General features: G+C 31.6%; 2 protein-coding genes across 14 annotated transcripts in view; one reads left to right on the top strand and one right to left on the bottom strand.

Annotated features, from left to right (window-relative positions):
- The window catches only part of LOC148600109 (uncharacterized), a 138,410-nt gene extending 129,635 nt beyond the window's left edge, over positions 1–8,775 (bottom strand). For all 5 annotated transcript variants that reach the window (XM_088557461.1, XM_088557460.1, XM_088557459.1 and 2 more), the window contains exons 1-2: positions 8,642–8,775; positions 4,056–4,318 (exon numbers count right to left, since the gene is read on the bottom strand). In XM_088557461.1, coding sequence (XP_088413587.1) covers positions 4,056–4,317 — 262 coding nt within the window. In that variant the 5' untranslated portion in view covers position 4,318; positions 8,642–8,775. The remainder of the gene's footprint in view (positions 1–4,055; positions 4,319–8,641) is intronic.
- LOC148600104 (uncharacterized) overlaps positions 1–14,095 on the top strand; it is a 319,707-nt gene that overhangs the window by 225,815 nt on the left and 79,797 nt on the right. The window lies entirely within an intron of this gene.

The raw sequence follows: 14,095 nt of genomic DNA on the forward strand, positions 1-14,095 counted from the left end.
TAATTTGTTTCTGCTCAAACAATTACATGTACCATCACAAATGTATCAGAATATACAAAATATAAGTAAACAATGCCAAAGTAAGCTGGGTGGCATCGTTGCCACATTTATGGTAAAGATATTTCAGCGAAAAAATACAAGATAAGTTTTACAACCACTTTTTCTTCTTAAATGTTTTTGTGAACTGCCAGAATCCTATCTTTTTTCATGCTCTTAGTTTTCTCCGCAACAATGGTTCAGTAAGAAATTGAAGGGACACATTTTAAACATTGTCATTTTTTAGTATTTAGGGTATAACCGAAAGAAGGAGTAGTAGTTTCACTGGAGCAGTTATCGTAATATTAGTCCTAAGTTATGACATCAATTAAGAAATTACGTCATGTTGTCACGACTAACGTACAGTATTACATTTTCTACTTTTGTAATTTAGACGACATAGGTAAATCTCATAATTATGAAGAATTTTCTAATATTTAACCGAGTCTATCATGTAAAAAAAACCAGTACCAATTATGAAGTGTAAATGTAGGTAACACAAATTAAAGCAAAGGGCAAAATTTAAGAAGGTTGAGCAGAATAATAGGAAACAGAAACATATTGACCAATGAACGAGAAAAAAAGAAAGGTTAAGTATATAATCGAATAAGAATTATCAACAAACTTCTGAATGATAACACGCACAATGAAATTTTCAGTCATCAAAACAATTTGTTAAAATCTTTTCTGATTGTACTCACTCACGGTATTTGGAACAAGTAGAGTAAAGAAATTTGACCTCTGATAGGTTTTGATCAAGTAACCCAATGCAATACAACTTATATTATAAAAAAAGTATTTGTGGCTGACAGTTCTCGTAACAATTAACAACGATATCAAATTTTACAGACCTAGATCTGAGATTTGAAAGTCAAAAACATTTTGAGGCGTTAATATTTCATAAATTTCCTCAATTTTATGTCATCCGAGGAAGACTTCTGAAAAATACTTAATTAAGGTAATTCATACCCATTGAAAGGACCATTCTTTTCTGTCATTAAACAGACATATATATTTTTAATTAGACAGCAGTATCTAAATGAGGTAAAAATGATGCTTTTTTAAAGAACATTACAAGTAATTTAGAAATAAAAATTTATATGGTAAAATTACAAACATTGATCGTAAAAAGCAATTTTCAAGGGGAATTACTTGTTGGGAAAATACTTTAGATTAGAGGACAAATGTTCTATGGAAATGTAATGGAAAGATAGTTCAGTAACCTCCAATATTTGTTTTTATTATGAAAACATGTCAGTTATTTGTTCTTAATAAATCTGCGAGTGTTTCTAGAACAGCAGAAGACACTTACCCTAAACTTTACCCTACCGGTGCACATGGTCCATACTCCAGTTTTTAGTGGAATCCGAGTTGTTCATTTACTTTTGTTACTTTGTATGTATTATTTTGGTTGTTTTATATTCTTTGTTGTGTTTGTCTGTTTTCCATGTCTGGTCTTTGTTCCCGATTACATTCTTTTGATTTCCACTAGAATCTTTGTTCCATTAATTACTCTTTTTTAAATAAGAATTCTGAAGAATGTTCGCTCACGGTCATCTTTGAGAAAATCTAGGAAAATATACCGTCTAGAAATATTAGGTACCTTTAATACGTTTGCGAAGAGAGAGGCGAGTTTATGTTTGTTATCAAACAAGATGAATGGAAAATAAAAAAAACTTTCAAAACAAAAAGAAAGATGAGTCATTCAGAAGGATATATTATAGATATTATTCTCTTTATTAAAAACATTTTGAACGTAGAAATTTTGAAGATATCATCAAAGCCAGTCTACAAATCTATCGTAATTCAGCGCTGTATATATTCAAGTTTTAATGCCGATTAGATCAATAATTCTATTTTAGTTTCATACAAATAATTGCATCAGTGAAAACAAAACTGTATCACTACTTTTAATTGTAACATAGAAGAAATATTTTGTATTGGTATTAAACTAATTAAATATTTTAAAATAACATTATATATACATGTATATTTGAAAACGTTTATAAAATGCAATTGAAAACAGCACTTTCGTAAATGCATTCAAGGGTTGAGGTACATTAAAGGGTGAAAATGGCCATTTTGTTCCTGAAAATTGATATTTGAGTCACAGCAAACTATTACTTGCTGAACAAAAGTTTTAAATTAACGTTTAAATTGCCTTTATTTATAACTTATCTATACTGCACATTTAAATCATAATCACTTTTCAAAACCGCCTATTTTCTTCAATTTGACCAAACCAGGGGGTAATTAACTACTTCCACGTGAAATACAAGTGTCTACGTCAATGTAAACCTATGTAATATCTTTGTATTCTGAAGCATTTTTTGTCTAATTTATCAAAATTCCTGATGATCTGGTGGGTCTTCGTTCGCGCAAGCATTACAGAAATGAAAAAAATGACCAATTTTGTACCACATTTAAGATATTTTTGGAAAACCTGGGTTTTTACTACCTTCGACTTGTCATTTCAAAACAAAAATTACCAAAAACTCTAATATGGTGTTGTACTACATTAAGTACTTAACAAAAATGCAGATTGGTAACATTCTATAACAATGTTTAGAATTAAATCTATAAAGGGCCTAAAATATTTTTAAGTGTACCTAGTCCTGTAATTGCCTAAGCGTTTGGGCAGACGCTGACAGCATTATGACATGTTATGTTTCCTCAGTACTATCGTTAATATTGAAAAAAAAGCTATGAAAATATTTTTTGGCGTTTGGTAATGGTTTACTCCTCGCAATTAAAACATATATACATATATACGAGATGGACGTGTCTGCATAAAATGTTCAAACAAATTTGTATGGGCTGTGTTCCTATGAAGCGCCAAGAGGAACGTACCCTCAGTATCCTTCCGTATTTATTTATTTTTTTTTACTAATTACGGTTACTTTGTTTTACATTTCATTGTATAACATTGTGCAAAATTAATATTGGTTTTATTTCATTACAGGACTCGTGATTGAATCGGGGAATTTCGCCTGGTATAAAACCTGGTTTAACCCACCTTACATTTTGAAATGCCTGTACCAAATCAGGATCATTGCAGTGGTTACCACCTTTCCCGTTATTACCCCGATGTTGCCATTTGTTATACGGACATTCCTTTTAGACAATACTTTTTGACTACTGCCTAAATTATTTCAGTTCGAAAATTTTATTATTATACTTCATCAGACATCTGTTTACTAAATGCCTTAAATAAAAGTTTTGCAAATAAAAGTTAACAAGTGACAATGCTTTCAAGATCTGCATAATATTACAAGGACACCTGTGGTCGATTTCACAAAGGTTGCAAGAGTAATCAAGGGAACCAAGGTTATAGCGGTATCAAAAGAATGCAATCCAGGGACAAAGACCAGACATGGAAAACAGACATATACAACAAAGAGCATAAAGTAACTAAAATCATACATACAAAGTAACAAAAGCAAATGAGCAACTCGGACTTCACTTAAACCTGGGAGCATGGACCAGGTGCACCGGTATGGTAAGCGTCCTCTGCTTTTCTAGAAACACCCGCCGAGTTGGTCATAGAAAGTGTACATTTAGTAATAGATTATGACGTCATAATTGAACATTACATTTTGACTTTACTACTTACAATGAATTTTACACTCAACGCTTACTGTGAAATCGCATTTATTAACAGATTTAATTTCTTTCTTAATGTTGGTATACACTTTATTCGAAAAGTTATGCTTGTTTTTAGCATATAGTTCGATCGGTAATTTTTTTGTGAGTTTATTTTTTACCGGCGCTGTATGTAAATAATTGCAACTAACGCTTGCTGACATCATCGAATTTCAGTTGTTTTCAAATGTGTTGTTGCTAAATGATGGTAATAAACAATTACCGAACACATAATTATAAATTTTGAAAGAATGAAGGAATATTTCAAATAGAATACGAACTGGCAAAACCCAGGATAAACCATAGAATATAGTCACTTTGATCATTGCTTGGTTCGGGGCTTTCAAGGTGCAATGCATTTTCTAGACATACGTTACCTTTGACTTTTAAATGTGCAGTGGTAGACGCCCATCCCTCTGAATTCACTGCCAGACACTGGTAGCTCCCAACATCAGCGTAGGTGATGTTTTCTATTTCCATGGTAACATAACCATCGGTCGAATAATCGAATTTATATCGATCGTTTCTAGTGATATTGATGTCATCCTTGAGCCACGTGATTTTGGGAGTTGGGTATCCTATCACTCGACACTCAAACCGTTTCCGGCTACCAATGGCGGCTTCAGTGTCTTCCGGCATTCTACAAAATGTCATGTAAACACAGATCAAATAAAACCGTTTGATTGATCTAACACCATTTGTTTTTTTTTTCTTAACATTATTTTGACAAACTCGTTTAATTGTTGTTTCTTTCTGGATTTTGTAAGCAAAATCTCAAATAGTGATTTTCCATAAATTTGAGTCAAGAACGAATAAAAAGAAAATCTATATTTAAGATTCTTTATGAAATTTGGCCTAGTTGTCGAAAAAGCAAGGTCAGGGTAGTGACATATATGACAAAGGTCACATGATTATTTAATGTTAATAATTTGTTTCCCCCTTTTTTTCATCATTCTCCGCATGAAGTATATATGGCAGCTCCAAGCAATACAAAGTAGACTATCTGCAATTGTGCAATTTAGAATTTTTTTTTAATTTTTAAGGGAAATTTTCTGGCAGAGTATATCATATTACGGATTTGTGTCATACTAAAATATTATTAGAACAATTAATTATTTTTGAATTACAAAACTAATTTAAAGATTTAAGTACCAGTCCTTATAAAATTCAGACACTGCCTATGATAAGGTGATTCATGGTGTAGAGAAACCCATGGATCAGAAGATGCTATATTTTTATGTGACAATGTTACTTCCTGTATATATACATCTGTACTTTTGAGAAAAATACACTTTAACATCCAACTTAAATCAACCAAATTAAACCAACTCAAGAACGATAACTGTTTCAAAGTGCTAATTTCATGTACAATCTATATAAATTATATAACAAATGCGCAACATCCAAATGAAAGACGGAGACTGGTTATGTGGTCGATAACTGTTTTTGAACAAGAAATGAAAGTGAATTTGGCGCGCGTTTGACATGCATGAATCACCCCCTGTCTGATTTTCATAAAGGTTGCTACTTAAGGGAGGTAGACCTAGGGTAAGAGAAGCAACTCTTGCAAATTACTGTTTTCAGCATTTTACATCAATCTCATGTAAGCATCAAATTAACTTAGATTGGATTCATTTTGTTTCAAATGAAAGCTTGATAGGCTTTAGTGAAATTGAATATGATACAACCATATAACTGATTTCAAGAAGTATGTCCCTTACCCTTTGCATATCTCCTTACAGAAAAAAAAACTACGTTTTGTTCTCTTCCTTGTGATTGACACTACAGTACATCTGTATATTTCTTAGTCAACTGTTTGCGTGATTGTGAATCATTATTTGTAAATTAGATATACAAAATCTCAAAAATGTTATGCAACTTTAAATGTTGCTAATTCCATCAGATAAGAATAGATAGTCGCTGAGGAAAGGCCAGATATAGCCAATAATTGGTAATTAATTAGCTCGCCTAGTGCAGTAGAACAATTCCAAGTAAGAATCCGGCAGGTGAAATATTGTCAGAAAAAGAATCCATTAAATTGACATCGTTATTTAAATATTTATAGCATAAGAAATAAGGAATAAAAACCAGTTTTGACGCATCCTTGTGGTAAAATGTGTTAAATGCATAGGAGATAAGTGCTCGAAATAAAAATTGTGTTAAAATCTAATTTTTCTAATGAAAAAAAAATCAAATATTTCCAGTGATGCAGATATAAGAAAGTGATCGTTAAATAAAAAAAAACCAACACTTCTTTGAGTAAAAGTATATTGTCGGATCTTTTTAAGAAAAGATTTTTCCCCCTTTGCCTTATTCTAACAATGACTTGCAGTTAAGCAAGATATTATCTATAAACTAACGGTATTAGCTCATTTACTGCTTAGATATCAAATTAATCTGTTATAAATTGGTGTTTGTTAGAGGCAATCAGTATATTCTATTTATAAACATTTACAGTCAATAGCCATCCGACACCTATTTAATTCGAGTTGTTTCATTTCATTGCAAGGTCAGAAAAGATAAATAAGATGTAAACAATGCTTCTGAACAGCTTCAAATAGTTCGGTAAAATAAGAACTATTCTCGAAGCTTTCAAGGGTGGCTTTTGCTTGTATGAGAAATTGACAGCTATAGTTCTATATGCGATCGACGATTTTTAATTGAAAAAAAAAAGTATCGGCAAACTTTCATTGAGTTTTGCGATTCTTTTCCCATTTTTCAGTTCACTTTTCAACATGCAACTTATAACTTTAGTAGTAGTCCTTGTAAGAATCATGCAAATTGTGTAATATGTGATTTATCCCATATTTTTGTTATTTAATTGCTTTATAGGTTTATATGATGAAATGTATAATTATTGGTTCCAACCTGTCTGATGTTAGAACATAATCCACATGGAAAACCCAACTGTTTCTATTGAATTTTAGTGTCATCTCCCTTAATTTGAATTCTGAAGTGCATTCTGTATATTTTTGTCTCCTAAGAACGCGGTTTCTATGAAAAGCAATAGAACATTTTCTGTCTACTTAAGCATTTTTAATAAAATATCAAAAATAAAAATATGTAGGCTTTCCAACCATGTATAACATTTTGTATGATTCTTGCCTCCGGTTTTTAGTGCAAACCGAGTTGCTCATTTGCTTTTGTTACTTCGTATGTATGATTTCAGTTACTTCGTGTTCTTTGTTGTGTACGTCTGTTTTCCATGTCTGATCTTTGTCCCTGGATTACATTCTTTTGACTTCCGCTAGAACCTTTGTTCCCTTAATTACTCTCACCTGTGAGTGCTACTTAAATATCTATTTTATTACAAGAATAGCTAATGATACAGAAATATTGCTCACTCTATAAATACATGATCAAATTCATGGAGTTGGTTTGGAAAACATTGTTGCATGGCAGATTCATGAAGCGAGTCAAGAGAAAAAAAACAGTTGCATGAATCAACAAAATGGTTACAAATCATCATGTGTTCTATTAGGGAAATTGTTAAGCTAAACAAACTGCCAATAATTCAGAAACAGTATTTGACGCCTATATCTCATTTGATTAGTCTCTTTAAGCATAGTCTGTCATTCTATGTCTAGTCCTTATGTCTAGAACAAAATCGTTTTTTCGTACCTATAAATTTGCTACAAGTCTTCAGTTTAGATACATAATTCATTCTGAAATGGAAAATTGGTATGTGTTCATGTTGGCCGAAATAATTATTGAAATTGAATGGGATTAGGGAATGAAAAATGGACCGAAATCACAAGGGATTGCTCCAACTCTCCGGCAAGTAAATTGAACACTGTTTATATACTACACGGGCTGCATTTTTGAAAGTGGGAGCAAGCCCTTATGACGACAGTGAATTAAGGTAATACATTTGATTGGTAGACATTTACTTAAGATATTACATTTAGCCATAAATAATTCCTCAATTTGAGAAATAGTTTATTTGGTTAAATGATTGATATTTGATATACACGAATACTGTTATTGTTCAGAAGTAGAACACTACAGTGGACAGGGAAGTTGTGAAATCAGGAACAAAAAATTTCGATGGACAAAGGTGTATAATTTGAGCATGTGGTTGTATCTAAAATGTTGATCTTCGGTAAGGGCTTCATTCAAAAGTATGAAAAATGTAATCGATTATAATCTTGTGTTTTGCCTGATAATTTGTAGTGTACTGTTAAATATAAGTTTTTGGAAACATCAGAAACGTGCATGTCAAAAACCCATCGATCCGACAATATACTTTCACTCAAAGATTCTTTCTTTATTTAAAAAGACCATTATTTGACTCTGCATCACCGGATGTGCTCATAATTTATTTCAATAGCATGCTAGAAAAATGAGGGTTTGTCTGCCCTTAAAATTTCATTTTCAGTATATGTCAATGAAATTTTAACTCAGTTTACCATATTGAAATGGAAAATCTTGTCTTTTTTCCTTGATTCTTATGATACAAATACATGCAGTCGAATTAGACTTTCAAAATTTTAGATTTTTTAAAACATGTTTCACGCACTGCTTGATTCTTACAGAGACTGACACTCAATTTAATTTTGGTGCATTACGGTGCATACTGTTTCGTTGTTAAACTTGTGGTTAGTGCAGCAGGTTTTTTTTAATGCATAATGGTATTTTCTCACACGTGGATCCATGAAAATTTGAATTTGCCTCAATATTATAATACTACTATTTTGATATTATCGTGTAATTATTATTTTGAATAAAAGAGATATGTTTAGCAAAATCTGAAGGGACAAAACAATATTATAATCGGTAGACGTTTTTGAAAAAAGTGTTTGTTTCTGAATCTAAACATGAATAAACACGTGAGTAGACGTAACTACAAGTTGTAAAATCAAATACCCTTTAACATTTGTTAAAAGTTAGTAATGTATGATCAGTATTTCATTTGTATTTATCGATTCTATGTTATGTAACAAATATATAAGTATTAACTTACCTCGAAATTAAACAGCGAAATATAATTCAAAGCAAGATATTCCTTTCTATACACTAATATCGAACGATTTTTCTAATTAATGTGTTTAGGATATCCAAATCACTATTTACATTTTCATTACATTGATCTTAACTTTTGACCTCCACATTTTTTCCGCGATTTTTGTAAGCAGCTACAGATTGCGTACCACTATCTTACCAAGGTATAGAATATCTTTCAATAAGATAAGAAACAAACTGACGTAAACATTAAAATGGGGGCATCTTTCATTAAAGTCTGATTTCCTGTATAATCTTGACAGATTTCAACTTTTTTTAAGATAAAAAATGCAAAACGAAATGATTTCTTTTTGATCTTATTAGTTGTTACATTTTAAAACTGTAAACTTTAACATGATCGTTATCTAAGAACGATGGTGTGCATATAGATTCTTTGTAAATCCATGAGTAAAGTATGGATGAGTAACTATAATATGGTAAACAACAATTAAAATGGAAGGGGAAATATTTTATTCTTTCCTATAGATATCTTGTTTGTTGTACGGTTTGATTTAATAAATGCTAATATTGCTACAATAAAACACTATAATTGATGCGACAAAGCAGTAAAATTAATACACTAAAACACTGCTATTGATACACTAAAACACTGCTATTGATACACTAAAAACTCTACAATTGATACACTAAAACACTACAATTGATACAATAAAGCACTACAATTATTACAATAAAGCACTACAATTATTACAATAAAGCACTACAATTGATACACTAAAACACTGCTATTGATACACTAAAACACTATAATTGATACAATAAAGCACTACAATTGATACGCTAAAACACTACAACTGATACAATAAATCACCTCAATTAATGCACTGAAACACTGCTGTTGATACACTAAAACACTACAACTGATACACTAAAACACTACAGTTGATACAATAAACATTACAATTGATACAATAAAGCACTACAATTGATACAATAAAGCACTACAATTGATGGACCAAAACACTTCAATTGATGGACCAAAACACAACAATTGATACACTAATACACTACAGTTGGTACAAAAACATTACAATTGAAGACATAAAACATGACAAAAGGTACAAAAACCGGCTGCAATTGATACAAAAAATACACAAATATAGAGGCAATAGACACCAAACGTAAACATTTCTGTGCGAGTAATACTGCTACTTCGTCACCATTGCTTTGAATTTCCCGAAATCCGTTTGCTAAAATACTACAATTGATACACTAAAACAATTCATTTGATACAATAAACGTTACAATTGACACAATAAAGGACTACAATTGGTACACTAAAACTCTTCAGTTGATACATTAAGCATTACAAATGATACAATAAAGCACTACAATTGATAACTAAAACACTACAGTTGGTACAATAAACATTACAATTGATGCACTATATCACTACAGTTGACACAATAAAGTACTACAATTGATACACATAAACAGTACAGTTGGTACAATAAACATTACAATTGAAGACATAACACATGACACATGACAAGAGATACAAAAACCCGCTACAACTGATACAAACAATACACTACCATAGACACTTCAAACGTAATTTTTTTTTTTGCGATTAACACAGCTACTTTTTTCACTATTGCTTTGAATTTCCCGAAATCCGTTTGTCGTTGTCGTTAACATCGGCAACGTCACACGTGCAGTTGCAAACTTCGAATCCGCAACGTTTTTGAACTACGCTTTTTAATTTTGCATCGCTACAGTTGATACAATAAAACGCAATAGACACTCCAATCGACATTATAAAACACACAGATTTGTTTTGTTTTACAGACACGCACACAACCATAAAATTCTTTAAGAATTGATAAATAAAAATGCAAATCTGAAGTCGTAACTCTATCACAAGCCCATGTATCGTTGCGTAAATAAATAGCATATATGGACCGAACAAGCATAATCCTTTTGTGGGTTTTTCTGCTACTTTCATTTTTTTTATTTTGCATGCTATAGCACTGTATATTTTTTTTCTTTTCTTCCTCTGTACGATACAAAATTTTGGGACGTAATTGTCATACTAATCAAAACGAATGACGTCATTGTGAAATGTTTTGTTAGGACGTCATAACTTACGTTTAATTTTACACTGATGACTTATAGCATAACAACGTGTTTGATACAATTTGGATTTTTTTAAATGGGGGTTTTTCACTTCACTTCACTGAATATTGTCTTACTTTCCCTTATAAAATAACTATTAAGAAGGACTTGACTTTTGTATAAAAGTAAGAAGCAGTTGGTACACTTATGTCATTAGTTTGTCTAACAGTTTATTTATCATCTGACCAACTACCAGGAGCATACAGGAATAAATGCAGTAAATAAAACTCCCATTGCTTTAATTTTAAACCCATATTTTAAGTAATGCCGCTTGTGAATAAAACTATAGAAATTAAGCAGTTTTGTGTATCACTCTTTAATGTTTATAAGCCAATCAAGTTATCTTGGTGCTGTGAAAAAAAATGAACAGCAAAATAAAGAACTGGCATATTCTGAAGTGCAAAAATAAAATATCTTTCAAGTTATATTAAATTTAAAATATCATTCAATTCCATGGCCACTGACCTTCTCTTCATAACAGATTGTTCTCCCTAAAAGGGACAGGACATGTGACGTCATGAATATTAACTATATTCATACCAACATTTTCATATCTTCATCCATTGACATTCCATGAGAATAGTTGAGTAAACTTGCATCATTGATTTAAATTAAGAAGTGTAACTGTATGCTTGTTTGTTATATCGTATGTTCGACCACTCTTTCGGTGCTACATATGATAAATCATTGACATTATTATCTTGATATATAATGACCACTTTCTCGCTACTGATGTCAACTTTCATTATTCCTTTCCATTGTCTACACAATATAGTTTCATCTTCATAGTTTGAAGTCATCACTACAAAAGTTTTATGATCGTCATCATGAACTCGTGGATCGTTACGGTGTATCCACCTGCGCCATGAAAACTGATTTGTTCAATGTTTCATAGTTTTCTTTTCCTCTTTCGTCTACCACGGACTTGACTTTCTATGAGTAACTCGGCGGGTGTTTCTAGAAAAGCAGAGGACGCTTACTCTACCGGTGCACCTGGAACATTCTCCAGGTATTTTGTGGAATCGTGTTGCTTATTTTATTTTGTTACTTTGTATGTATTATTTTAGTTTTTTTTTATCCTTTTGTTATGTTTGTCTGTTTTCCATGTCTGGTTCAGTTGCGAGTATTGAAGTTAAAAGTTTTGAAAGAGGTTTGATGGTGCATTTTGCAGATCCAACTATGAAACGTTGTTTGTATGGATTCTTGTGGCGTTTAGGAACCAATACATAAACGGTAAGCCACAATCATCGTCATTAGTAGAGAGACCAAAAGAGGATAGCACAGAAACACATATTTATGGTTTTCCACAATCTCTTCTTTGGAGAGTGTGGTAGCAGTATAGGTCTTATCACTGCTATTGTTTTCTACGTCTACATCTGATAGTAAATATTGGATGTAAAACATTTTTAAAAGATTAGAAACGAGTTTGTTACAATTGAATGGAATAGCCTAGTTAAGTTGTGATAACAGTAGAATTTGGGGTCAATTCAAATTACGCCATTTTGATTCAGCATACGAATATAAGCAACCATAAGTACACAATCCAGTGTTCGAATGTTTTGCCACAAAGTCTGTTGTTGTCAAGGGTAGCAGGGGGAGTGGATGCATTGGATAAATATTATTTACTTCTGATCCCCTGGTACATGTAGCGGCAAAACAGTCATGAAAAATATCGTCACAAATATTATCAAGTTTGGCAAAATGTTGAAGACGGGTCTCCCTAGATATTATCTGGCAGGCCTTAGAATTGTTCAAAGTACTGTTTTGTGTGGATATGATGTGGTCCAAATTACATTTGAATGTGAATGTAGGTTTAGTGTAGAAATACATTGACACCACAATGGGTTCTAATGAAGGCTGCTATGACTTCTATTACAACTACTAGTTATGTTGTTTGCAACAATGCAAATTTGACTACATGTGTTACTTGCACTATTTCTTAGGTCCCAAGACAAATGTTGTAATGGAATTTAATTTTGTCATATAACCTTAAGTGTAATATTGTTATGAGGCTCCTAAATCACAGTATTGGAATCCTTAACTTTTTCCATGGAAGGCGTACTAAGACTAGACTTATTGTCTAGGTGATAGAAAGTTGTTTTATTTACTTTGATAATTGAATGTGTCATTTTTTATGTTTCTTCGCAGTCTTAAAGCGTTGACCGAAGCAAATTTTTAATGAAGCGTTAGCATTCTTATAATTACATTTCATATGTTTCCCTTTTCTATATCTATTTTATTTTAAATATACATACATGTAATGCACTGTGATCAGTATAGGCAGTTCACTTAATTGTATGCGTGGCTTATATAAATAGTTCGGAGATGAGATTTATTGTTTCACGAAACATAACATGCAAAGCCGATTATCCAATGAAATTAACACTTGTTTATAATATGTACAGCAAACGTAATTATATTCATGTATAGTACCATATGAACTTATACAACACTAATGTACTTTCAATAGTCTGATCATACGGAATAAGGAAGAAACATCCAATTTTAAATAAAAGTATACGCCAAAATATACAATACTTTGTATTTACTCTTGGTCATTTCTGTATGTCTTATAATGGTAATATCATTTCATTTGCAGATCATGACGTCAATTGAAACTGATGAAGTTTTCCCACTATTCAAGTTTTTATTCGATGAAAATGTAAAAAAAAAATATTTTATTTTACAGGGACCAACGGAGTTTATGTAAACTTCGAAAGAAGAATAACGTACCAGTAATTTAGTGCCTTACCTATGAGGAGGCTTTATGGTCACCATCAGCTGAAAAAATGAAACTAATGGCCATTCAATCATACCGTTTCAGGATTATCAAAAGTTACCTTCTTTTATCCATAACATTAAATTTTACTGTTCATTGCACTATAAGAAACTGCATTATTATTGTCATAACCATGATAGTCCAACATGCATAAAATACATGGCTAGAACCCACAGCAATTGCAATGATACGCCGAAAATCCAGAAATTGATAGATAATGTAAAAGCATCGGCTGCCTTTTAGAATATTCAAACAGATCTAAAAGTATCATATGATACTTTCTAATACTATGCCAAAGCTCAAGAAGATAACCTAGATGAACTTTCCGTAAAGAAATCAATCAACAAAGATAATGTACGAAAATTATTTGATCTTTTAATGAAGTAGGTTGAAGACAAGGCAAAATACAGAACGGGAAATATATACTGAATTTACAAAGAGTGAAATTGAAAACAAGAAAACACACCGTACTTTAAAACAAGCTGCAGCTTAAATCAAGTG

Source organism: Perna viridis, chromosome 13 (assembly GCF_037379345.1).
Source record: "Perna viridis isolate PV_CMFRI_1.1 ecotype Kerala chromosome 13, ASM3737934v1, whole genome shotgun sequence".
NCBI lineage: Eukaryota > Metazoa > Mollusca > Bivalvia > Mytilida > Mytilidae > Perna > Perna viridis.